We start from the raw sequence: 27830 nt of genomic DNA on the forward strand, positions 1-27830 counted from the left end.
CCATTCAGCCCATCTTTGCTAAGGCCTGATGAGGAGCATCCAAGCAGAACGACAGTGCCCAAACCCAGCACAGCCAAGCAGGGATTTGGGGTGCGCTCAAAGGCTCTTGAGCAGAGCAGCCCTGAGATGCTGGGCCAGGGATTTTCCCACTGCTCCGGTGTTTAACAGGACCGCACTGCCCTCCTGCTCCTCCTGGGGAGCCACTGCCCAAATCAGGGATGGAGCTGGAGCAGGGAGAGGCTCAGGCTTTGTTTTTCTCCCCTCGAACTACAGAGCAAACAGGACCATGTGATGTGCTAACCAATGTGCTTTATTTTAAGTTTTCCACAATCATTATTAAGGATTTTGTTTGAACATTGAGGATTTTTTTTTTAAACTTGATTGATCAAAGTTCCACATTCAATTGGTTTTGGCGATTTCAGTTCATCCCCCTCAAGTTCCCATCTGCCACATCACCCCAAGGGGACCCCCACAGGGTAATCCCTGCAGCAGCAGCTGGTGAACATCTCCCTGCCAGCCCTCCTGCCTGGCCCTGGGGGTTATCAGCAGCACAGGAGCAGGGGGATGCACTGGATCCCTACCCCGGGCCAGTTCATCTTGTCAGCTCCACCACTTTACATTGTCAGAGAAACCGGTCCCAGCACAGGTATCCAGTCACTCACCTTCCACAAAACAAGAATCAGATCCTTTATCATTCAATCATCTATTTCAATGACTGATTATTTAAGTTTAATATTTTATATTCTTACAGAAAATAAAATAAAAATAATTGGATAAAATGGTGATTAAAATCACAGTCAATTTGCAATGCTTTCATTGAAAGTACCCAAGCAATCTGATTTAAAAAGACGTTAAGAATCAAAGCCTAGTTTTAAAGAAATGTCAATAATATTCCAATGCAACTTGTCCACTGACCTGTGACTCAGCGGGTCATTTGTGAGTGAGTCAATCTCACAGCCTAAGACTGGCCACAGTTACCACAGTGAGACACCACTGATGTCCAAAGTTATGCCAGGAATTAATTTGGTCCCAAGCCCCCATCCGTGCACTCAGTGCAAAGAACCAGGCAGCAGTTGCTGCCCCAGGTTTTCAAACATTGAACATGTTTGGAAACAAACCGTGGCCTTCCAGTTTCCAAAGCATGGAGCAATGCACCAAGTCCTACCCACACATCTCCTGAGTCATCCCTTCACACACAAACCTGAGGAAATGCTCCTCATCCTCCATGAGAGAATTACTCATGAGATGGCAACAAGACCCCAGTCCTACACCCTGCCACAAGCACCCGGCCACCACCCTCTCCCCGGCCAGATTCTGATACACTCACTCACGTTGGGCTGCACATCAATAATCCAGTTGCCTCCACCCTGCTGCCAGGGCTGCTTTCCAAAACGAGGTAGGGTATCAGAAACTGGAGCAGCAAGGCTCATCAGCTCTCATGGGGGGACAGGCATCTATCTACCCAAAGATGCTCCATGCTTACAGGTTGTCCAGTTAACAACCATCTGTGGCAGAAGGACTCTGGGAGAGTCGGATTTGTACCTGCAAAAGGTGGGGAAAGATCTCCAGAGAAAATAACGAATGGATGTTGTGACACTGACCAGAATTTCTAGAAATAAAATTAAACCAGAAGGTCCCACACAGTGTGAGCGGCCACGTGGCTTTTCCTCCTGTGCAAACTCTGACGATTCCAGTGCCCCAGTCCTAAGTGAGTGAGTCCTTCCCCGGGGGTGGCTTTGTTCATATTTTATTTAGTGCACTTAAAGTGACATTTTCTACAGCTGTCACAAGTGAGGTGGCATTTTCTGCATGGATGTTGGCCCATGCAGGGAAGGTCCCCAGCTGGAAGATGCTCTTGGCCCATGTGTTCATAGCCAGGCTAAGAAGGAGAACTCCCATAAGATTCATGAGCAACCCAGTTCTGGCCTACAAAAGAAATACAAAGACAGCTGTTGAGTTTAGACTGGACATCTACAGCATGTGAAGCACGAAGCTATTTGAATGCAAACATTATAAAAATGGAAGGTTTAATTGCTGTTAATATTAGCAACATTTTAAGCAGGCTTAAAGCCACAAAGGCCATTCTGCAGCTGGTTACCAAGCTTTGATCCATCAAAAACATTAACATCTGTTTAGCCTCAGGAATGTGAGCAGGAACTGGGACTAAGCCTAATTTTACTCATAAGCTTTGTTTCACTGAGCTGGGGAAATTTTCCTGCATCCAGAGACCTATGAAAGTTGAGCTGTTGACACTAGAGAAACAGGACAAGGGGCTGGGGGACGCTGACCACACTCAAGACCACTTTTGTCACCATTTGGAGCCATGGTGGCTCCAAATTTCAACTTCATGCAAGCTCCTTCCATCCTGTGCCTTCAAACACTGTTGAGAACAGTATCAGACTTCTGTCTTCTCATTTTACTACATATTGAGTACTAACAATACAGAAACTAAACCTTCTTTAAACACACATGCTGATTGTTTTCATCATTTTATGTATCTAAAGGAACTTACCATATCCTTGACCATCAAATGTCCAGAGGAAAAGGCAATTGAGTTGGGAGGTGTTGAGACTGGCAACATGAATGCATAGGAGCATCCAATAGTTCCTGGTATCATTAAATAGAGGGGATTCACTTTCAGACGAATGGCCTGGAAAACCAGAAGGGAACAGAAATTGGACCTTGGGGGTTTGAGCTGCCAAGAGATGAACCAAAGGATGCAAATAGCCAGCTATGTAATAAATAATCACATCTCTCATAACAAAATCTGAAGGATTTTTTTCCTTCAGTGCCCACATTATGCTACAGAACTTGTTGCTCCCAAGGGTTTCAAAGAGCCTGAAGCCCAGGAGCAGGAAAATTCCCCAGTGCCTGTCCCAGCACAGACCCAAGGGGCAGGGCAAGGAGGGGGCAGAGCGGGAGCTGCTCTTGCCATGGGATGACCTTACCAGCTCTGCCAAGACAGGCAGGAAGATGATGATAGTGGCAGTGTTGCTGGCAAACTCTGTGAACAAGGCGATGACAATCGTGATGAGGATGACAGCCACGGGAGGTGGCACACCCTCCAGGGGATGCAGACGGCCTCCTATCCACACAGACAGGCCAGACTCCTGCAGGAGGGAGAGAGAAAACAGGAGTCATCCTCCTGCCTCCCTGCAGGGGAACTGGTCCTCTCCTAGAACTTGTCCTCAGGTGTCTCACAGCAAGGAGTTGTAGCCTCCTTAAATATTTCCTGTGCATTGTTGTCACTTGGAGTTGACAAATATGTCCTTTGAGTGTGATGACTCCATTGTTGCAAGTTTTCCAAAGCCGAATGGGAACACCAAGTGACCCCCTGATAAGCTCCAAGCCTGTTGGGCAGGATGGTGCCTCACCTCACAGCCCTTGGCCATGGCAAAGCCTCCTCCAAGCAGCAGGATGATGTTCCAGGGCACTGTCTCCTGGGCCTTCCTCCAAGTCAGCAAGGGCTGGGTCTCTGTGTTTGGTGCTGGACAAAGAGGAGAGGCCTGTGTCAAACATCCACCCAAAGAGGAGCATCAGTCATGGCCTGACTAAATGATAGCACAAGTCTGACAGCAGTGCTGAAGCTCACTGAGCATGAATTGCTTATCAAATACACACATGGAGTGTCTTGGGTTAGCCAACTAAATGAACATTTAACTTAGTATCAGATATTTTAATAAAATAGCATTCTAGCAATATAGTTTTCTTTGAGGCTTTCTTGATTTAATATTTAATATGGGGTTAATTTTCTCTCTGTGACAGACATAAACATTGCCTTCAACAGATGAGGGTCCACAGAAGGAGGAAATTTTCTGCCATTTGAATTAAAGATGTTATTAATTTTCCATTTTTCATTCAACAGCCAGTGAGTTTAACAGCAGAGAGCTCATCTCCCCTAAAAGCCATTTCTTAATATGTGATAAAGTGAGCTCTGTTGTATGGAAGGAGGCACTAATGGGACTGAAATTTTCTGTTGAAAAAGAGCACATATTTTATCCACAGGAGGCCTGATTAAACATCTTCCTGTGTATGGACAGCACAACAAATGTGCATAACTCAGAGCAGCTGCTACTTTGTTCCCACAGACCCCAGGCGATTCTCCATCATCCACAAAAGGCCTTCATCTACTTCTCCCCATTCAGATCATCTCTTATGAATTAAAATTTGTATTTCATTGCTCCTCAAGAGGAACGACCCAAGACTTCAAAACCTGCTGGAGAGTTTGAGCTTTAGGAATTCAAATTATTCCAGAAACAGAGGAAGAGCATCCATATCTGAGAATGGACAGCTAGCCCTCTCTCTGCCCTCTCAGAGGTCCATGCTCCCTTGAAGGAGCCTTTGGGAAGTCAGACACTAAACCTGTGTTCCACCATCAGATCTGCTGTGTAAATGAACACCATGGGTAAATGAACACCCATTTCAGGTGACTTCATCCCTGAAGTCACCCTAATGACCATGGCATTAACCCTGACATTAACATGAGCAGCTGATGATTCCTGCCATCAGCAGCAGGGCAGTGACTGCTGAGCCTCTGCTGGTACTTCAGATTTTTTTAAAAAAAGCCTTTCTAGGATGAAATGGCCCCTTGAAGCCACCCTGCTCCACCCTGCAGCTCCAAGGGGGGACAGCACTGCTCCTTGCCCCATGCCTGCCCTGCCAGGACACAGGCAGGCATACAGTCCCTGCCTGGAGGGTCTCCTACTCACCTTTCAAGTCAAACCACCACCTGAGGGAGGGTTTTTGTGAAGGGAAGAAGAACAGTATAATCACAATGGTGATTCCTGTAACTGCATCTGAGATAAACCTGTCCAAAAGCAGCAGAAACACTCGTAAGAAGCACAAGCCTGTAGAATTACAAAGTTTATGAGAACAGGGATTTACCAAAGAAGATTACAAGTTTCCATCAGGTTTGAACAATGCTTGTTGTTCAGAGTTGTTTTTTAATTCCCTGTCGAGCTAATTTTCTACCATGGGCTGTGAACCCCCCAGAAAAGCTGCCCTACAAAAGGAAAAACCAAGACCTAATCCCCTCCACAGTGATGTTTTGGTTTTCTGATTGCAGAGTTGTAAGGACAAGTTTCCTGAGCCTGTTGCAGGGAGGAAGAGAGCCCAAACCATCTTATTTACATGAGCTCTTTGCAAAATGCTCAAACTGTCAGGTGAAAGGGAGGATCCATCCAGTAAAAATAATAACTGATGAGGGAAAGGTCCATAATTACTTTGTTATATTAAGGAAACATTTATCAAACTAGGATTTTATGTGAAAAAAAGCCCCATCAAACTATGAAGATCTCTTCTTTTAAGAAATAACAACACCCTCTGTGAGCTCTAGCATCCCCTAACTTCTGCACCTATTCATCTTCACAAGGTATGGTTGTCACAGGGGACACAAACTTGGCAAACAGACAGGATAGCACTCAGAATCAGCTCATGCCATCTCTCTTCAGTCTTCAAACCACTGGTGAAATCAGTGGATTGCCTAAGGAACCCAGTATTTCACTGCAAATATCCTATAAACAGCATTCCCAACATTAAATCCTAGGGATGGCCTCAAGCAGACACATCACAACTTCCCAGCAGCTTCATGCACCTCCTCTAGGAGACAGAAAATGCAAATTTGGCTCTGCTACTTGATTTAATTTATTCCAGGAAATCTGAGCAATAGTGTTAAGCAACACAATCAGAAACTCAGGAATGTCAATGACCTGGAAATGTTACTGCAAAATGGCAGAGTGGAAGGAAAATAAAAAGTCTTACCCTGGTGCAAACAGGCTTGCCCAGCCTGGAATGAATTTGGGGTCCCTGGAGAACAGCATGATTGCAAACATGCAGAAGAAGAAGAAAATTGCCTGTTCTGCAAACCTGAAATGAAAAGAAATGAGGTTAAAATGCTGATGTGCTAAAGGGGCGGATCCAAGCTGGGACAAGTACCCAGCTCCTGCTGCAGCACCTTGGCTGAGAAGTGAGGCTGATTTTCTAAAACCAGCTACAGTGACACATTGGAACAGACTGTAAATCTATTTGCAAATACTGGTGTTTGCCAGCAATAGTGTCTCATTGGCAGACATTAAGGAGAGGCAAGATGGGGATCAGGAATGTCCCAGCAGGGGGATGCAAGGCAGACCCTCTGGGTGTGGAAGGGCCAAGCAGCTCCTCATGGTCACCCCTCTGACCATGTCCCTCCAGGACACCAGCCAGGCATGGTGGCACTGCAGCTCAAGCCACTCAAAAGGATGATTGAGATTCAAATCATACATGAGACTGCAGGAACAAATTCCTCCAAGGTCAAAATCTAAACACTGTCCCTTAGACACATGACAAACAGCAGGGTAAAAGGCAATAGCATTCACTAAGTATCTAGTGGAGTTAAGGTTTAACCAAGGTTTAAGATGATGCCTCAAAATTCTATTTAAAATCTCTCTGAGCACAGGCAAGGGCACACAAGCCCTTGGGAAGAGGCTGCTTGAGCTGATTTTTAGTTATGGGGTTGCTAATCAAATTGGTAGAGCTCAGCTTAATGGACTTTCCCACTCCTAGATCTCAAAGTGGGACTTTGATTCTTTCAGAGACATTTTGCAGGCTGCTTAATAATGTACTGCATGGAACAAATAAACCAATTGCTTTCATTTACAGCGCAGGCACAGAGAGCTGCCTTTGAAGAACCACTCCATGTTCCACACAACAGAAATAATTACAATGTTGATAGCATGACACAAACATCACTGGATATTCACAGCACTGCCCTGAGTATGAAAATATTATTTTACAGATGGGGAAACACAGACCATTTAAGGAAGAACCCTACAGTTTCAACAGCCTTCAGTAGTATTGGCTGCCCAGAATATCAGTGGATGGTTGGACATATGCAGGGTTGGATTTCAGCTTTTCCTGCTTTCCCCTTTTTCTTGGCATTTCTCAGAGTCTAAAACTCATGTTTCTTTCTGCTGGTGCCTTACTCCAAAAATATAATCCCCATCATTGCAGTTTGTACCAGCTTTTACTTTCCTCACTTGACTAGCATAGTTGAGGGAATTATTCAGAAAAATAATTTGTTCCATGGCATGGATCTGATTTCTTTCTGTATACTTTCCCTGAACTTTAAGATTTCTTTAAGTATACCCACAATCCATATGATTCATATCCATAATTTGATTCAGCAAATGCCTCCTGTGTGCACAAACCCTTGAAATCCAGCTTGTGTTGGTTGGCACCTAACTCACACAGAACTGGGTTTGTTCCTGGAGTAGAAAAATCATAAAGAGTAATTAAACAACCCAGCATGAATTCCCTCTATACCAGGAATGTTGTTCTTCAGAAGATTTGAGTGCAAGCTGCAATTTGCAATTATTCATGCTAGCAAAGGTGAGGGGGCTGGAGCATGCAAAAAGCAAAGTTCAGCAGGTTACAGACTTAGCAGAAATATAGGTATAATTTTCTTCAAAAAGCTCCATTCCCCACTCTTAAAACAGGATATTTCCAAACCCACTTCATTTCTTTCTCATTTCTATCCCAGCTTTACAACTCACTTTGTTGGACCCAGTTTCTGGTAGTCCTCCTTTATCACCTCCTTGGCTCGGGCTTCTGCATCCACTCTTATATTTGACTTTTTTGTTTTCCAGCCCCTGCCAAGAAACGCAATTATATTTTTACATGCATTTTTACAAGCCTCTGACCTAAGTGACACATAGACACATAGGAAATAATACATTTTCTATGCAGGACTCAGTGTCCTTTTCCAGCACCTGCTCTTCAAGGTTCAAAGAGCTGCACGTCTCTGGCAGCTCACTTTGTGTTATCTTCAGATTATGAAGACTAAAATTGAAAATCTCTGCTGACATAATGGTAATATAGCTTTATTTTATATATCCTTTGTCTCTGCATTCATACAAAGGAGTCCCTGCAGAGGTGAGGAAGTTTCCTCTCATTTATATTCTGAACTGTTTCCTCCAGCATGGGCTGTGATTGCCAAATGAAAGTCCCAACATTGCTGGATTTCCTTGTCTTCCTTCCAAGCAAGTTACCTACTTGGACAGAACGACTAGGAATAGGGTGACACAGAAAATTAATCTGTCCCTTCATTTTTCAAGTCACTTGTAATTTCCTGGGTGATCCCAGGATGCTGCTGGGGATCAACAAAAAATGTGAGGAATTTCTAAGTGGCCGGGAATGTTAATGTGCTCCTGGCTAAGCCTCTTAGCCTGGCTGCACGGACTGCTCACAGTTTGCTCCTTTGTAGCATGTGCATACAAATGATATATTCATATCTTGCACTTCATCTCCCATCACATCTCATGACACTGAACCTGGTTTCTAGCACTGTGACGTTGATTAAAACTGCAATCCCAAATTTCTGTGTCAGACACATCTGCCCATCCCCATGGTCCCTTGCCTGTCCTTAATTCATTTATTGTTTCAAAGAGTGGCTGGATGTTCTATAGAGATGAATGGTTGATCATGCAGAAGCTGCTGCATTTCAAGTTCCTGGCTCTTTAATTTCTTGGTTTTTGGGAGGTGGTATTAACAGCAGCCTCATCTCAGCTCCATTCCCCACAGCCCTCCACTCTTAAAACAGGACGTTTCCAAACCCACTTCATTTCTTTCTCATTTCTATCCCAGCTTTACAACTCTTTCTCATTTCTATCCCAGCTTTACAGCTCACTTTGTTGCACCCAGTTTCTGATAGTCCTCCTCTATCACCTCAGCCTTTTAATGCCTTTTGGATCCAAGCAAAGCCCAGGTGTCCCCCTGGGCTGCAGACACCCAGGACCTGCCCACAGAGAACTCCAGGCACCATCCCCAGGCAGTTACAGCCCAAGCAAGGTTCCTGTGGAGCCTTGGCCGTACTTGAGGAGCTTTGCAGTGTCCCCTCCACCACGGGGGAATTCTGGCATCCGTGCTGGCCCAGCTATCCCAATAGAGCTCGGGGGAAGAGCCAAAGCAAACACAGAGCATCACGTCCCTGAGCTCCACAGCAGCCCTGCCTCTCCCTGGCTTTGGCCTCTTCCCTCACCTGAGGCTGGGGATGTGCCATGTGCCATGTGCCATGCCCAGGGACGTGGGAACTCAGCCCTGCACAAGCCCTGGCACATGGTGAGAGCAGCTCAGCCCTCAGGATTGAGCTGGCCAAGCACCACACAGCAGCACCCAGAGCCTCATGAGAAACCCCACCAGCAAGTCAAGGACAAGCCTTTGGCATTTTCTGGATTAAAACTTTCCCATTGATCTTTTTTTCTCCCTATGTCTGAGACAATGTAAATATTTGGACACCTGTTCTTCTTTTTCTCCTCTCCCCACATCTGCATTTTAAAGTCAAAACAACAATTAAAGGCTTTTCTAAATATCACGAATTCTGTATGGTCCCTGGAGGAAGCAGGACTCTGTTACCATCACTTGTGAGAGTGTGGAGGGGGAAAAGGCTCCACATGAGCAGCAGAGCAGAGCTGCAATCGCTGTGGGCTGTGCACACTGAGGGGTTGCATGTGTCCAGCAAAGATTTACTGGAAAAACATGTTATTCTCAGTTACAGATTAACACCTTGTTGTAAAATTAAGCCCTGTTGTGAAGTAATCTGTTCTAAACCCAGGTTTTTGCCCCAAGAAGAAATCCTGTTTCTTTCATGGGCAACCAAGATTTTATCACAGTCTTCAAAGCTAAATCTGCTTTTCCTTCTGTCATTAAAAATCTGCCATTTACCCTCCATAGGCCAAGGTCAGGCAGTAAAACTACCTTTAAAAATTATGCATTTAACTGAATGAATATAATACATATTCTGTACATATATTTCAGTTGGATAAAGTATATGTAACTATGAGATATCTTTAAAACCTTCCTATTATATATCAGCTTTTTAAAATAGATGACTTGTTATGGGATGGGCCTGCTAGAGTTAGTTGTAAATTCCCCCACTTTCCAGGAGATGATCCTGGGTGATATCAGTAGATTTAGGATGAGAAGCATGATGAAAACACATTATAATGCTAATATAACCAGACTACATAGATGTATAGTGAATATCAACATACCTCAGGTTAATTCCTCCATACAGGATAGAGATCCATAGCCATCCCATGAGAAGAAAAATCAGCATTAAAGGAAATGCAAACATAAACCAAGAACCAAAGTTCACCACATCACATTCTGGAAAATAACTAAGCAAATGGGAAAAATCAAGTTAATGCAAGATGGGAAAGCAACCCTTCCATCCACGGGTAAACAAGCATCTGAAATCAGCAGTGCAATATCCCACAAACCTGCCCCTGTGCATTTAAAAACTATCCCTGTGAGTTATCTGGACATAAGGAAATGTGGGAGTGTTGTGTTGGAGCAACTCACAGGACACCCTGGCACCCCCATCTCACCCAGCCCAGCTGGGCAAGGAAAGTTCTGGAAATCTCCCTCCAGCTGGACAACGCCTTCATGCAAAGATCCTCCTGAACACCCAGGATTAAATCTGCTACAGAAACTGCTGGGCAGTCTGGACATGAACTGGGCAGGGATGCTGCAGTGCCCAGGACAGGCCATATGTACTCAGCAAAAGTAAGAAATACCTGCGGGCACCTGGGCTGGCAAAATCTCTGCTCCTGTGCACACAGGAGGAATATTTTATGACTAAGAAGTGGTGTGTTCATTATTTTTCTTTCTCCCATACAGCAGTAGCTGTAATTGCTCACAAAGCACTACATCAAAACAGTTACCAGGTTAATTATAGGTGTGGAGTCAAGTCCCATTAAATTCAATGGGATTAAAAGCATCAGTGGGGTGAAGCACACATGCTCCAGTCTGGCTGACAGCCTGCCTGCCTAGGCTGGAAACCTGCTCATTAAATCTAAGGCTGGTGCACTCCCTGCTTTCATTTCCCAAAACACTCTGGAAGGGCATGAATTTTCCAAACCAGCACTCAGCACAGAAAGGAATTTCCTGCAGGGATGAAGAACATGTCTGTGTCCTGCAGGACTCACAGGGATCCCCAGGACAGCCTCCCATACCTCTTCAGCTGTCCCAGAAGGATGAGGTTTGGTGCAGTTCCTGTCAGCGTTGCTGTGCCTCCAATGCTGGCTGCATATGGGATTGAGATGAGGAAACCTTTCCATATGTTTGTTTTGTATTCCTCCTCCTTCTTTAAGTCTGAGAGAGCATCACTGGAGAGCTCCTTCTCCTCCGCCAGATCTTTGCTTTAAAACAGTCCAAAAGAGAATCCGGTGAAAGCCCTGGTTTAAATACAGTGCAGCCACTTCAGAGCCTTGACAGAAGGAAAATTCCCAGCTTTTAGAAATCCAAGCTACCAGTGTGGTGGTCAAGGACACCTTAGCAGCTCAGTGCTGCAGAGGGGTCTGCTTGGTGAAGTGCCACTGGGACTGTCAGCCTTGCAGAGGACAGAGCACCCCCAGACCCATCCATAGGAGCTGAGGGTGCCTGTGCCTTGCTCAGCCCTCAGCAGCTTGTAACACTGAGCATAAAGTCCACAGAACTGCCAAAAGGAAAAAGAACTAAAATTTGATAGATTTGAGGGAAGAAACATCTTTTCCTGTGTTCCTGAAAAGATGTTTCCTCCCCATCCTTGTTATCAAAGCAGGACCATCACCAGTGTGTAAATCCTGGGGGGTTTTACATCATTGGCTTCACCCATTTGATGCTCCTGAGAAAACCAAGGCACAAATCTCCAGCAGGAGACACCTCTGGCTGTGATTTCACAGTGGCTGAAAAAATTCTCTGTAATGATTTGGACATGCAGAGGGAGGCTGGACACACAGAGCAGGGTTTTTATCATCAGTGACTGGGGTGTTTGGTATAATCAAAACATTGCAATGATTGAATTTCAAATTCCTAACACTTGGTCTAGCTCAGGGGATAGTTCTTTCTCAAGTCTAATACAAACTTTATAGTTAACTTACTCCTCAGTACTTGCCAGAAACTGCATCTCAGTAGGTACAGTGTAAAGTTTATTCTGCTGTAAAGATGCTGAAAAAGAAAGATGAGGACTTTAAAACAGTTCAAAGCATCTAGAAAATTCTCCTTGAACCAAACAGAGGGACAGAGGAAACAGCTACCATGTTAGAGGAGGGGCTGTGCAAATGAAGAGTGAGCTCACACCATGGGGATGGGGTCAGGAGCTCACACCTGGCAGGGAGAGGGAGCCCTCCTCCTCCTCCTGCCACTGCTCCAGCCCCACCACAGCACCCAGCTTCTCCTCCAACACCCAGGCACTTGGTCCCTTCACAGCTTCTGCCAAAGGCTGGCCTTTGGGATCTCCTAACACAGCCCAGACTTCGAGGGTATCCCTTACCAAGTCAAGGGTTTGGGGTGGGTTTTCTTGGGGGAGGATTAACTTTAATCATTCTTATGAAGGAACACTGTTGGGCTTTGTTGTATCTGTAAGGCAGGTTCCCCAAGGCACAGCAGGAGCACTGAGCTTCATTCCCATGGGGTGAGAATTTTACACCCTGCAGACATCTAGCGCAGTCACCATAATGCTGTAATTCCTTCTTTAATGACAAGAGTGAGGCACATTTGGGATTAGGTTTTGTACCAGCTCCTCCAAAAGCTGCCCTGACAGCAAGGACCATTCCAAGCCCATCATCCTCTCCACAAATGCCAGGCCCTGCAGGCTGAGCAGCCAGTCCCAGTACTATGGGAGCTGCACACCCCTTGACCACACTAACCCATGGGTGAACTCAGAAATCAAAAAATAGAAATGCAATACAATCATTCTCTGTTACCAGACCTGACATTAAGGCTCGTGGCATTTGTGGCCATGGCTTGGCCTCCTGAGGCTGGGAGATGTGCTACCACACCTCATTTTCCATGTTCCTCACAGGACTGCAGCACTTGTGAGTTTTATCCACCTTCAGCCCAGGTGGCCCTTCCCCACACCTGCTGGCTCTGCTGCCTTTCCTTGTCCTCTCTGCATGGTTTTGGGTGCAGAGGTTTGTGTGCTGCACTTCCCTGTGCTCTGCAGACAGCTGCATACAGAGCCCAACTCCTGCTACTGCCACCCAAACAATCCCCAAATTTCCCTGCACCCCTTCTTAGTCCCAAACCCCAATCCCCTTCCAATAATATGACCTAGATAGCAAAAGCATGGAGAGAAGGCAGTGGTCAAAGTCTCTGGACTCACTCACATGTGCACCAAGACACCGTGCTCATTCCAGCTCAGTGAACCAAGGATTTCTGCAATGTCATGTTTTACACATGGCTAATTTACTGAATTGGAGGTAATTGGCTTGGACACACACATGCTGAGCTTTCACCCCAACCTTGCCACGATGAAGGGATGTAATTAGAAGGATGAACATTAACCCATGGTTGACTGTTGGTCCCTCAATGGATTTAGCCCAAAGGCTCTTACACTTCTGTCCCACTGAAGCCCAGTCCTGGCTCTGCAAAAACATTTCATTCTACTTCAACATTTAAATTTTTTTTTCCCTGCTAAGCTCAGACTACCAGCCCATCTGAGGAGGACCATCTGTGAGTGATTTTTCAAGGAAGGATTGCAAAGGTAACCATGCAAAGGAAAGCCAGGCATACTGCTGAGATTTTCCTATGAAATTTATAAAAAAAAGGAATTGAAAGCTAATAAAGGTCCATAAGTTAGAAAAGGCCAAAGATAACAGAGTTTGGACCCAGCTGTGCACACCTCTCACAGAGCTGTATGAGGATTCTGTGGCCAGTTCACCAAAATATCTCATATACCTTAGAGGCAGAAATGCTTTTCCTAGATAATTTTTGCTTTAATTACATTTTTTACTGTTTCTAAAAGGTTGAAAAGACCCAAAAAGGACTATTTCCACTGACTGATAGAGGCAGCAGTGCTGTGGCCACACCCTGCCAGCACTGCCTGGGATTAGGCAATCAAACCAGGCAGCACTGTCCAAAAATGCACATTTGCCAATTACACCTTTAGAGACATAATTTCCAGGTCTGTGACTCAGTTACACCTCAAGCACTGAATGCAGTTCATCTTGAATTTACAGAATATTCTCTATAAAGAAAAAAAGAATGGAGATATTTTCTTGTGATTTTTGCATGGAGATGTTTAAGGTGCTCAGAGAAATGAAATATTGCCAATGAGGGGTTAGTGGGCAGAAGCAGAGAGAGGTCAGGTTCACAGGCACAGCAGCTTCCAAATTGTCACGCACCTGTTGCTGGAGATGTCAGCAGAACTGCTGGGCTCACCTCCAAAAGGAAAGTTCTAGAAGCTGAAAAATGTCTGTTGGATTTAAATTTATAACCCTGCTTTGATCCACCAGAACCAGCCGGGACTTCAGCCACCCAACCTCACTGCCTGCTCTCCTGCATCAGAGGCCAAGAGTGTGAAAATGACAGCTAAAACTGAGTGTAATGATTTGTTCAATGACACAAGAATGTAAATATTTGCTGATCTGTAACATGCTGCACACACGGCTGAGCATGGACATAAGTGACCAAAATCTTGAGATTCTCTCATCAGGAAAAAAGTGCCACCAACCGATCAGACATCACTTAATTTCAGGCACCATGTCTGTAAGTAGAGTCCTACACAAAACTGGCTTTCATACAATTGTTGAATTTTTTTGCTGTGAGTCAAATGCTTTGAAATTTTACATATTCTTTATTATATTTTAAATTGTTATTTTTAACCACCCAAATATTTTTTTTTGCCTCATGGACTCTACCACGGTGTTATGAAACCAAGTCAATTGGCAAACGGATTTTATCACCTGCCATTGGACAAGTTTTCTTGCACATACAGCTCCTTTCACAAATGAATCTTTTTTGGAGCACAGATCACAATTCAGATATATCATAAACATTCAATAAACTATGAAATTAGTACACCTTTTTCTCTTCTGCACATCTCCACTCCTAAGTGTAACATCAGATTCATCACTTTTGACTGACTTTAGGTTTAGGGCTTCCTTCAAGGAACTCAGCTTTGCTCAACCATTCAGAAAGATTACAGAAAAGGATGAGTCTACCTTGGGACACTAAAGTTCAAATAAAAAGTCTACATAAAAATGTGGATTTTGATGTACAAAATGTACATTTTACAGGTGATTCCTCCTTTGCTTGTATCATAAATAACTTTTGAAAGCCTTTATCTCAAAAAAAACCACACAAAAACCCACAAACATAATCACACCATCACATGCTATTTGGAAAGCATCACTTTATTCATTCTTCTACCTGCATTCCCCTCCTTTGCCTTTTCTGGTTTGTCTTACCACTGCAAGTGTGAGTCAAGGATGTTAATTCTGTGCTTAAAAGTGTCTAGGACAAGGTGAGGAATCTTCCTTTTATGTGTTCCCAAACTCTACTGTACTTACAGCCACAACTACACAGTCAGATTCAGAGGCTGGGGACAAAATGTTCAAAGCAGACTGACAAAACACAGAACAGGAAATTATAGAAAGGAAATCAGTGAGGTTGATTTTAATAGATGCGAATAGTCAAAAATTCATAAAGCAAACATGATAAAGCAACCTGGAGTGCAAATATCTCATAATTGCTAAACATCAGTGATGAATGATTAACTATATCTTTATTAGATGTGCACGTTTGACTTTTCTTCTGGGGACTCCTTTATCTGCCTTAGGACTCAGCAGGAACTAAGAAGCCATTGCTTTTAAATCACAGATGAATTACTAATTAGTGCAAGAAGAAGCAGAAGAAGCAGCAGAAGAAGAAGCTGTGACTGCTGTTCCAGCTATCAGCAATAGCTGCAAAGGGGATGTCAGGATGTCATTTCTGGATTGCTGTTTCTCATCACTGTCTGCCAGAAGCCCAAAGTTCTGGTGAATGGCTTGTGAAGAAAGGGCTGCAGAAAGGCCTTACCTGGCCACATACCCCTGACCTATCCTCAACCTGCTCAGCAACAACACCAAACAGCAACACGGAGATGGGAAATATCACAAAGCACTTTATGGACAGATATTTAACCTGCCAGCCTTCCCCCGAGTCTTTGCTTTCTCCTCCAGCTCAGGCTCCAGTTCCATGTGTGATCAAGCAGGAAAACAACAGAACACAGCTGTCCCAAGTGCACAACCAACAGCTCTGCGTGCCACAGGGAGGGACCCCACTCATCACCTGCCCTATCTACAGCCCTCCCTGGCTCCAGCCATCCCCACAGCACCCCTACAAACCCACCACCACTGTGCCACAGAGCTGGACTTTAACCTATGCCAGCAGCAGGTTTATGGAGCAGGTTGGCTGGGCATCACCTCTTTGGTTTTCCAGGCCACTCATAAGCACTGCATGGCATGAGGAAAGGGCAGATAAAAGGGAGTTGTCTGCCAATATTCTTCCACCATGGGAATAAAGTGTGCAGTAAAGTGGGACCAGCCTTAGATTGAGCTGCAAGCTAATGAACATGGTATTTGTGCCAGTGAAGTCAATAAAATGGGGCAGATTTAAGGGCAGCAGGGCAGACCTCAGCTGGCTTATACTACTGCCCTGTCTCAATTACCTTGGTTTTCTTCATTTTCCCTGTTCATATCCTTAGATGTGTCTTTCTCCCCAAAGAGGCTTTTTAAAATTGCATTTGCAATTGGAAGCATCATAGCAGTGGAGGCAGTGTTACTTAACCACATGGACAGGAAAGACGTTGTCAACATCATCCCTAAGATTAGTCTGAAAGAGAAAAAAAAGGAAAAGCTGAATTTCTTAAGTTTGGCAAGTTCTCTGACACATTGGGAGGAAAAGCTCATGTGCAGAGATAACAAAACCAATACCAAAAAGGATTTCTGTGACTCTCCTGAAACTGGATGGAGCACAAGCATGGGGCTGAACCAAATGATGTGCTGCACTGGCCCTGGGGCAAACAGCTGAACAAATGGAGAAAAGGGGGTGTGGACAACCCCCAATATAGCAGCAGCACAGCAGAGCCTCTTCCCAAGCCCCTGCAGCTCACATCCCCCAGGCAGAGCCCCATAGTCACCTGGCTGGCTGGACTCCCACCAGCATGAGCACCCGGAGGGCAATCCTGCGGTGTAAATTCCACTCCTCGATGGCTGAGGCCATGATTAAACCACTGAGGAACAGGAAATTAGTGTCTAAAAAGTATTGTGGGCAAACTTTGTTAGATGGGAGGATCCCCAGGAAGGGAAAGAGGACGATGGGCAGCAGGGCTGTCACAGCCAAGGGCAGGGCCTCGGTGCACCAGTACAGGGCCATCAGCAGGATCACATAGAGGCATCTTCCTTCCTGCAAAAGGAGGAGAGGAAAAGTGAGATGAGACATCTTGTCACTTGGAAACACTTAGAGAAGCAAAATATTCCAGTTACTCTCTTAAGGATACAGTACTTCTCCCAAATAATTTCCATCAAGTACAACATCTTCCCCCCTACATTGTGTAAGGCGCTCAGGACTGATCCGAGACCACAGCAAAACCAAAATCCTCCTTGATTGCCTGATCTTCCCATGTGCTTGCAGGCATCAACCAAGGAATCTCTGGAGACCAGGAACTGCCCCACAGTACTGAATTAGGGCTGGCATTGCTGCTGACATGCTCAGGTGTGTGACCCATTTAATGTTTGTGCTTTCCCTCCAACTTCCGCAGACCGTGCTCTGCACAGCTATGCAAAAACAGCCTTGAGAGATGTATGCCCCCCACATTTGCAATAGGCAGCACTCAGGGAGGTTTCTTTTCTTGGATCAGAGTCTCCTAAGAGATTTATGAGAACCCATTCCATGGGAAGGGATCCCAGTCCCTACGGAAATCAGTAAATCAAGCACCCCGGTGTCACAGCACTTCCTGCAGGCATCACCCTGGCCTTGGCCAAGGCTGGCAGAAACCCATGGCCCCCAGGCCACAGTGTGAATTCACCCATCCACCCAGGAGGCACAAACTAGACCAAAGCCATTTGTCACCACAGTCACAGCCAAAACAATGAGCAAAGGGAGGAAGTCAGGAGAGCAGCCCCGAGCCCAGGATGGGAGAGCCCAGGGCAGAGCTGAGCTGGGTCACAGCAGGCCTCAACAGGGACATTGTCAGCAAGCACAGGCAGAGTGCCACAGCACTATAAATAACTGCTGAGCATCACTTGGAAGCCACAGAGCTATTTATTTTATCACTTTTCCAGCTTGTTGTGCAGGTTGAATTGCTACTCAAAGGCACCTCTGTGCCTCTGCTGGGACCTTCCTCCCCTGGACCAAGTCCGGGCCTCTGAGGAGGAGATGATGGCTCTGCTCCCTGTGGGAACTCCATTTTGGGGATTATGTGGTCCCAGCCCCATCATTTGAGGGTTCAGCCAGGCACCAGAGCAGGTACAGCACAGCCAACACCTGCCTGTTCACCTACGAACAATTTGCTGCAGGCCTGGGCTGAAGGAGGTCAAAACCAACATAGATTTATGTTCACCACATTGCAAGTGAGGGTTTGAAAGGTGGACAAAATGACAGATTTCCTGATTTTGTTTTAGCAGCCAGGCTTTGCATTGACAAGGGGTCCTGCTAGCAAGGCCCCAGTGAATGTGGAAGCATAAGCGCAGCAGAACTGAGTGTAACTGATTTTTTTTTTATACATTAATTGTAGCAGTGTCAGCGCCTCATATGAAGTGCCCAAGATCTGGATTTCAAGATCACTTTCAGACCTAATTTTAGATGCCAGTAAAATGACACATGAGAGTGTGTGAAGCAAAACCCTCAGGCTCAGCCCAGCCCTGGCAGCTCTCATGGGCTCCCTGCTCCTCACTTCCCCCAAACCAGAAGGACCAGAGCAGCAAACCTGGCAGTGCTAAACTTTACAAAAATAAAGAATCATGTTTTCAAGTGTTTGCCACTAGATTAGTGATTTAATTCCTGTGCCAACTGATAATTCCTCTTTACTATGGTTCTTTTTATATGCCAAATAAATAGCTTTGCTCTCATTAAGCTCTCTTCCATTTGATTTCCAAAGGCCATATGGATAATTTTTTTTCTCCCACTGGCAAAATATTCTTCAGTTTCCTGCAAGGAAAGTTGCACCAAAGTCAGCTTCAAAATAAAGACACTTTAGCTCTTACTGGAGTAGAGCAACTGAAAATATTTAACAATGATACAAGAGCATATCAGTGAAGGCTTTAATTGACTTTACAAAATAGATGATGTACAATTTAGAAAACTAATTATAAGTAATGGATATTTATTCTCCAGTGTATGGAAAATGTTCTGGAAAACACTGCAATGAGACACAGCATCAATCTAATAACTCCTCTTCACTGCAAGATCAAAAGCCAAGGGGTAAAAATGAAACAGGGCAGAAGGAACTGCTGTGTGAAAGGCTTCCCTGAATTTTTGAAATCTATATGGATCAACAGGAAACCACTTGAAAAAAGCAGTAGCACTGTTTATCCAATTTATTCTACCCTAAAAGAGGACAAAAAGCAGCTATATTGGTTTTTGAGATAGGACCAGCATTGAAGAAAAAAGGAACGAGACCAATCAATCCACAATAACTTCAATTTCAACCAAGCGTTCCCCAGAATGAAAAAAAAAAAAAAAGTCATCAATAAAATTGAATCAAACTCTATATGAAATGGAAAGCTTTTTGATTTCAAGATATTTTGCAAATGTTAATTAATTGATGTCCCCAGTGTTTGGTATGTTTGGTTGGTACACAAGCAATAAATGCTAACAAATGTCAGGAGAATGGTCCTGGACAGGCTGGGCTGAACTCGCTGCTCTGTGTGGCACCATCTCCTCCACATGATCTTCATCCTTCCATCTCTTGGCTGCAGCCTTGTCAGGAGTCCTTCTACTTTTTGTATCTCCCTGCACCTTTGTATTTACATTTTTCAACAGAATTCTATCAAAGTTCATGGTGGCACATATGAACTGTAAAATGGATCTTGTGATCAGGTTAATTTTACAGCCATTTAATGATTTCCAGGAAAGCACTTGTGGCTCTGGACTGCAGCAGCTCCTCTTCCTGTTGCTCAAGAGCCTTGGGATCGACCTCTGCCCCTCCAGACACAGATGCTGTCTTTGCCACACTCCAGCACTGGGGATTTTCCACCCTGGGGACCTGCTGGGCTGTGGCAGAGGAAGCCAAGGCACGAGGCTGTGTCCTGCAGTCTCAGGGCAGGGCAGATGAGGTGCCCCAGGGAAAGGAGGCTCTGGCAGAGAATGTGGGTCAGGGGAGGCGAGCTGGCTCACCCAGGCACAGCCTGAGAGGGACACCAGGACCTGCAGCTGGACCTTGTTCCCCACCAGAACCAGTGCCCACAGCTACCCCATGAGGTAGATTCAGTGCTCAAAGCAGCCCTGCCTTGGCACGGCCAAATTCTGGGTTTTCTCCATCACCCCCTGAATGCTGCATGGTCATCACAGCCCCATCAGCCACACAGGCTCCCCCCAACCTCTAACCAGGTAAAAGAGGGGCAGACAGGGCTCCTGCAGGACCTTGATAGCAGCACCAAGAGAGATTTTGGCTGAATTGGAGCTTATCAAGCCCTTTAATCCCTCTGCTATCACAAAGAAACATCCTACCTGTGAAATGCAGAACAACCTGGAGCAGAAAACAAGCACTGAGAGCTCTCATGGCACAGCTGTCACTGTGCCACCAGCCCCACTGTGCCGAGGGCCTGTTCTCCAGCAGGATGGAGCTGGGAATCTGATTTCCACTAACCCAGCTCCTGCAAGCATTATGTAATCTGGACTCAGCCCAAGCCCTGTTTACCAGCCTCCCTGCCAGTGCAGTCCTTTTGCTCCTGCTGGCTATTTGCAGAGTGGCTAGAAAGGGGCCAGTAACACAGGCCACAAAGCTGCAAGAGCTTCAGGGAATCCATTTTCCTCTGCTAAAATGACATAAAGCTTAAACACTTTTATTTGAACTTCCTGAGGTATTTTGTAGTTGGCAAAAAAAAAAAAAAAAAAAAGTCTGTTTTAAAATGAAACAGCTGAAGCTCAGATAAAGTGGGCAAATTGAGTGTATGTCAAAAAGTCACCAACTCATCAAACAGCAGCCTGGTAGACTCTTCACTTCTCTTGTCAACTTTCACACATCCCATGCACACAAATACCACATTTACCATCTTGGCTGTGGGTAGCCAGTCCTGTGGCTGTGTTGAGGTAATTACATATTATGATCTCCTACCTTTTTTTTTTTTATTTTAAATACTTCCCAAGGGAGGCTACACATCAGCCTGGCATGTGGTCAGCATCCCTGGTGATCTCCATCTGTACTGAGGCTTGTAGAGCCACACCCACTTTATTGGTACACAACAAACTCTTCAGACTCTTGAAAAATTATTTTGTGGAAGTTGTCTGAACTTATAGATTTTAAAGTAGCCAGGGTTAGATGTATGAAATTTTAAATTTTCATTTAGTTACTGTCACAGTAAAAAAATTATCAGTCAGTTTCTTATGCTGTAGGATTGCACTATCAGAACTTTGCTCAGTATAGAACAAAAATGCTTCATTGAATATGGCTTTTTCTGCACTGTCCATCTGGCAAAAGATTATAACATTTGTGTTCATCACTCTCAACACCCTGCCCAGGGATTTCTTCCATATCTCTTTTCATAAAACCACAGAAACAATTAGTTTGGAAAAGACCTTGACAATCATTGAGTCAACCATTGCAGACACAGGCAGGAATCAGGCAGACAGTTGTGTTTTCCAATTAATATTAACTCCTGTCAATAAAGACTAAAGACTTCCATTTTCCCCAACCCAAGTATTGCTGCTTTCACACCTTCCCAGTGCCAGCTTGCTCTTTGCCAGGCTGACCCTCTCTCTGGGCTGAAGCTCACAGAGGATGTGGTAAAATGGAGTCACTGTACCTTCAGTTATCCCCCTCTTTCCCCACTGAAGTTCTTGCTCTCATCTTTTAACTGACCATTGCTTCTAGTTCTGTGAAACTGGCTTTCCCAAATCACCACAAACACTGCAGAGATGGACTTTGTGTATGAAATGCAAAACCAGGCTACAATCACTTATTTCTCCTGCCAGGCTGCTCTCTGGACTGTTCCCTGCCTGTCCATGCTCCTGCTCTGCTCTCCAGCCAGGATCCAGCTCCTCCAGCATGCAGGACAACCCACTCCCATCCCCTTTGTCTACATTTGCATCCCCCCTCTGCCCACAAAGACACCCTTCATGCTCTCTGCTCTCCAGTGTGAGCAGTGTCACTTTTCTTCTGCAAGATCCTAAAGTCTCCTTGCGCTAACCAGGAGGACCCATCACCATCATCCAAGTTCATTTTAAATTGCTCCATGGCCACTGAGGAAGTCAAGTAAGTTTTCTGAAGGCACTGGGCCCTATTTGCCTGCCCAGAGCTCCTTTTAGCAGATTTGGCTGCCTCAGCTGTTACCAAGCCAAGAGGCTGTAGACATTGAGTTCATTAGAAGCTGTTGGAACAAGCTCTTTGCACAGCTCATTAAAAGTGCCCCCATGCCCTTCCAGCAGAACAGTTCCTCCAGCCCCTCCTGCCCTGCCCCAGCTCTTTGCAATCATTCACAGCCCTCCGAGCAGGGGGGTCACAGGCACTTCCACTCACGGGACAAATATTCAGCCATTTCAGCAGTGACCAGAACAGGAGGTGACACACAGAGCCCTGAGCAGACAACTGGCTCCACATAGAGCATTTCCTTCTGCTGCCTGATGTGGTGGACACAAAGCACTGTTCCACAGCTTGGGCAGCACACCCTGAGGTCTCAGCAAACACACCCACAAAGCAGAAATTTCATTTCTCTATTTAGCAGAAAGGAGGCTGAAGACAAAACCATTTACATCAGCCTCCCTCTACACAACCACCACCTACAGAGGCCATCAATTAAAAACAAGGCAATTAACATAACAGCAGCAGGGACAGCCCTGTCACCATCCCTCTGTGAAGGGACTCACATAAGGATCTGGAGAAAAACCATTGCAGAGTGACAGCTGGCAAGAGCTCTAATCACAGTTTGAAGATATGGATGCTGGAGTCCATCACCAGTGAGCAAGAGCAGACCTGATGGATGATTTGTCTCTTTTGTGTTTCCAGAGGGATGTCACTTAAGTGTAGGGAAAACCCACTGCACCCACATCACAGGGTATCACTCAGAAAGGACACACTAACCCAAGGAGCCACAGCCTGGTGTGTTCTATCAGCTTTAAGGAATGAGGTCTTGGTCTCCAGATCCAAGTGAAGTGCTGCCCTTGAAACCAAAGCTGAAGTGGCTTTTTATGGTAAAATCCTTTGGGTGACTAAAATTGCAGAGCATCTCAGCAGGGAGTAAATGGCGACACGATGTGAGAACAAATTTTTAACATCGACAGAGAGGAAATTACTGCAGAGGTGCCTGTAAGACACCTTCTCACAAGGGAATGCTCATCCTGAGACCAGCAGAGGCTGAGCCTCACTGCTTCTCCTCTCCTACCAGTTCCTCTTGCACCCTGCCAGGCAGCATTCCACCATCCCAGCAGGAGCACAGGGCTCTCTCCAGCTTGTCCAACAGCCCCGTGTTCCAGATACACAGGACTCGGCAGCATCCCGGCTGTTCCAGTGACTGCACATCAGCAGCACTCCTCCTGCCCCAGCCTGCTGTCCCTGCGTGCCCTCCCTGCCTGGGACAGGCTCCCAGTGACTCCAGCACAGCCCAGTCAGTCGAGTTCTCGCTGGCCACCTGCAGCAGCTCTCACGAGCTGCCTGCCCAGGAGAGGCCAGGCTGTCCTGCAGTCCCGTGGCAGGACAGACAGACGCCTGACCAGGCGGTGCAGCGAGGGCACGCAGCCTTTGCCATCACGTGCCAGGACAACTTCCACACTCTGCCACCCCTGATCGCCTGCCTGCTGACCCTGCTCCTGCCCCTTGCTGCTCTCACAGTGTGGTTAAAAGCATAACCTGCTCCTTCCCCTCCCACAGCCCCTCGCGGCTCGGGCTGCGGACAGGGGGTCAGGCGAGCTCCGGACGTCAGAACTTAATCCCCTGTTGATGCAACAGCAAGTTTCTTTTCTTGCTGAACAAGTGAGAGAGTTTAGTGTTGAAACCCTGGATGAATCATTGACCCCTGAACATGAACAGATACAACTGTGTACAGGAGTTAGCAGCTACAGGTTCCCCCCATGCCAACTCTGGGGAGAACTTGGGGAAGCTGCAGTTTGGACTTGCTTGAAATACTCCCTCATGTGAGCATCCGGTTTTTGACAGGCATCAGCCAGTGGCACTGCTACCATCTGTGATGATTTAAAATCCATGGAGAATGAAGAAAAGACCCCCAAGTTGAGCAGCAAGCTCTGCCAGGGTCTCCTTCCATCACCACAGTTGTATCCCTGCTTTGCTGCCTGTTCAGCTGCAAACATTTCCACTTTCTCAACACCGTTTTTTGTTCGGCGTTGATCAGACCACCCTATCCATGAGGTCCTCCATGGACTGCACCCTAGAGTGGGCTACCAGCTCACTCTGGGAGCTAAGTAGGAGTGAGCAGCACCATTACACCACAGAGATATTTTTTAGTTCTCTACACATACAGAAATCCCTTTCCTGAACATCCAAATCCTTGTACAGCCTGTGGGACACTACACACTTCAACAGGCACACAGAGCACCTAGATCAAGGCCCTTTCCACAGCACTGGGTTCATCTGTGATTTCTTCTCACTATTAACCACTGCACAAAACCAGACATGAGCTTGCACTTAGCATACAGTGCATCTCCTCCCTCTCTAATCCTATCTCACAATTTTACCAAGTGCCAAAGTCAAACAAGATGCTATTAAATACACTTGAAGTCATTTGTTCACTTATTGAAAATTAATGCAGAAATGTAACTCTTCAGTTATGAATCTGCAAGGGAATTTAGTACCTGCTGTGCAATGTGTTTTCTGTTCCTTGAGGCAGACATTTAACACAGCTCCATTCATAACTCAGCCAACGATATAAAACAGAGGAAAAAAGTGACATTCAATCCAAAGAAATGTCTCTTTTAATATATGGTGTCATTAAATAAAGCAATGGTCAATCTATATTATTTTTAAATTTAACAGGTGTATTTTGTATCTCAAAGGAGAAGGTTTCATCTGACAAGCACTGAACAGGCAGAACTTAGTGCCAGCTTTGTGTCGTTACAGCTCCTAAACTATTCTATGTTCACTACATACTGATCATTACTTATTTTAGGTCATTCTCAAATGGATCTGAGTCAGAACATGAGGGTGAAATCTGGCTCATGCTGAAGTCAATGGTGCAAAAAAAGTCCACAGGGCAGTGAAGACATCCACAGTGTCTTCACTGCCCTCTGGACTTCCACCCAAGGCTCAGAGGTTCCTGGTGCACAAGAGCCGTGCAAAAAAATCCTCCAGCCCCCAAAGCCTTGCCGCAGATTGCTTTATGTGCAGCTCATCACATGCTAAAGCACAAACCTTCAGAGGAGACCAGTTTCCACCTTTACAAAACACCACTTATCTTACTCGCAAAGCCTTTTCAGATACAGCACCAAAGTCCCCCTGAGTGTCACCCACAGCGGGGCGGGCACTCCGGAGCAGCCCTGCAGCACGAACTGAGCACAGCTCCGCGGGTCCCTGTCCCACCGCCACTCCCATCGCTCAGGGGATGTGCCAGCGATGCCAGGCAGACTCCCAGCACCGAGCACTCAGTTCTACCCCAGCTCTGGGTGATGCTGGTCTTGCCTCAGTTTCCCCAGATGCCATTTGGGCACTACTGATAAAAGCTACAGGGCGCTTGGGTACCAGCAAGAAGCACTGATCATTGCCACTGAGCTTGAGTGGACACGATCCTCCCACCTCCCAATGTCTATATAAGAAATATCAAACAGAATTCACGTTATCTATCCCTTCTTCCCCCTATAAACCCGACATGACCGCAGGACGCCCCATCCATTCGCACTTTAAGTTGCTGGAAAAATGTGAGGAGCTGTGCAGCCCACTCTGCTCCATGGTCAGGCAGCAGGGTGACCCTCTGGAGAGGCGGATTCTGCTGGTGCTGAGGCAAGCGGTGGCACGGAGCCCCCAGGCTGTGTCCCCGATCCTCCCAGGGTGGAACGGCGCTCCTCACACCCGGAGCTCCCGGTGCAGCATCCCCGGCGCGTCGCGCAGTCTGTTTGTGCCGGTGTCCCGCAGTCTGTCTGTGCCCGTGCCCCGCTCCGTGCCCGCACTCTGTCTGTGCCCATGCCCCTCGCCCCGCAGCGGGCTCCCCAACCCGCAGTGCCCATCCGGGTGCCCCGGCGGTACCTTTGGGGGGAGGCTGAGCAGGATGGGCACCAGCGCCAGCGGCGCGCACAGCAGCACCACGAACCTCCGCACGCTCCACGCCTTCTTCACCAGCGCCCCCAGCGCCGCCATCCCGCGCCCATCGCCGCCGCCACCCCGCGCCGCCGCTTTATCCCCCGGGACCGGCCCTCCCGGTGGGCGGCACCCCCCCGGGACCCCCCGCCCTTCCCCGCCCCGCCTCGCCCAGCGGGAGGGGCCCCGCACCGCCCCACGGCGTTGTGCCCCGCTATACCGCCTCCTACCCCCGGTACCCGCCCTTTATACGGCCCCTAGATCCCCCTCCTTCCCCCCATCTCGCCATTTCCCAGCCTTTTTTCTTCTTCTTTTTCTTTGTTTTTCTTTATTAAAAATAAGCAAACACAACCAAACAAAAGGTCAGCGGCGCGGAGCGGGATAGAGCCATGGGAAATAGCGGAAAAGCAAGAGGAGAAGTCTTGGCTCACACAAGTGTGAGCTCCAGCAGGCAAGCGACGAGCCTTGACTGTACCCTGGGTGTGCTGTCGGGCTGGACCTTAAGGATGCTTCACGAGTCAAAAAGAAAACACAAAAGCTGCCCAATTTGAGCTCCGAGGGTGGATTTTCTTGCCAGCTCTGTCCTGTATTGGGGCCATCAGAAAGAAGATGGGGGAGTAGTGGGGCAGGACAGGATCCCCTCTCCTGACCACAGTGAATCTCAGCAAGTGCTGCAGAAGCTCCTGGTCTTGTCTGAGTGCAGTGAGAGGCAAAACAGCTCAGGAAACTGAGCTGCTCCACTATAAAGATGAGCAAGAGATCAAAGCCAAGAGAGCTGCTTTTTGCACAGCCTGGATTCTTGCAATTGAAGGCTAAACAGAGCTGAGTGGTGGGGAGAAAAATGGGAAAGCAAAGTAACACCCTCAGTACCTTAGGAGCATAGTCTGAGTGCCATATATGACAGAGAAACCTCTCCATTTCACAATTAATCAGCAATTAATCAGCTCTCTGGAGAGTTACTCCCCCTTGATACCATTCCCTAGGTCATCAAGGAAGCTGGAGTCAAATGCATTGGTTTAAAAAGCAGATGTGAGAAAACCTCATCCCCCTTACATAACCCGTGAATCACTGGCACATAGGGAACAAGAAATCAGAATGCGGTGGTACAATCAGCAATAGGACTGTGCTCCTGGTCTGCATCCACCTCCTGCCTCTCCTTAACATCATAAATGCAATCTTGCACAAACAGTAACAAATCAGTTAATGCCCGCAGCCATCCCGGGCAGGGGCTAAAGGGTGGCGACATCACCGCTGCGGCTCCTTTCAAACAGCAGAACGGACACAAAAGCTTTTGCCGGGCACTGCCGGGGGCCGCTGGCAAGGCGAGGATCCGGCATCCGCCTGGCGCCGGCCCCGCTGCCCTGCCCCGCTGGCAAATGCACCTTCTGCGGGGCCCAGCAGAGAGCGCAGGGCTGGCCCAGAGAGAAATCCAGGAGGATTTTCATCTTGCTTCTCCTGAAGTGCTCAACAACACGGATACAAAGTTTTCATGGCCAAATAAATGAGGAGGAGATTGCTGTGCTGGCTCGATGCTACAGCAGGCTGTGGGAGGAGAAGCTGCTTCATGACTCGGGTGGTGGTGCATGATGGAGAGGATGGACAGAGGGATGAGTGAAAGCAAAATTCAGGCCAGTAAAACAATGCATCTGCTTAAAAC

General features: G+C 46.6%; 1 protein-coding gene across 2 annotated transcripts; it reads right to left on the reverse strand.

Moving 5' to 3' along the window:
- Positions 1–301: 301 nt before the first annotated feature.
- Positions 302–26234, reverse strand: SLC13A3 (solute carrier family 13 member 3). Of its 2 annotated transcripts, none has more exons than XM_058814511.1 (13): positions 26123–26234; positions 16916–17181; positions 16445–16608; positions 11895–11961; positions 10989–11174; positions 10026–10151; positions 7530–7625; positions 5761–5865; positions 4710–4807; positions 3375–3487; positions 2949–3110; positions 2513–2650; positions 302–1926 (listed from the first exon to the last, which is right to left on the reverse strand). In XM_058814511.1, the coding sequence occupies exons 1-13, from the start codon at positions 26231–26233 to the stop codon at positions 1741–1743; spliced, it is 1818 nt and encodes a 605-aa protein (XP_058670494.1). In that variant the 5' UTR covers position 26234; the 3' UTR covers positions 302–1740. The 2 variants fall into 2 exon arrangements, with proteins under 2 accessions (XP_058670494.1, XP_058670495.1); XM_058814512.1 differs by lacking the exon at positions 26123–26234 and adding an exon at positions 20446–20546.
- Between the last annotated feature and the right edge of the window lie 1596 nt (positions 26235–27830).

This window comes from Ammospiza caudacuta, chromosome 15 (assembly GCF_027887145.1).
Source record: "Ammospiza caudacuta isolate bAmmCau1 chromosome 15, bAmmCau1.pri, whole genome shotgun sequence".
In the NCBI taxonomy this organism is placed as follows: Eukaryota; Metazoa; Chordata; class Aves; order Passeriformes; family Passerellidae; genus Ammospiza; species Ammospiza caudacuta.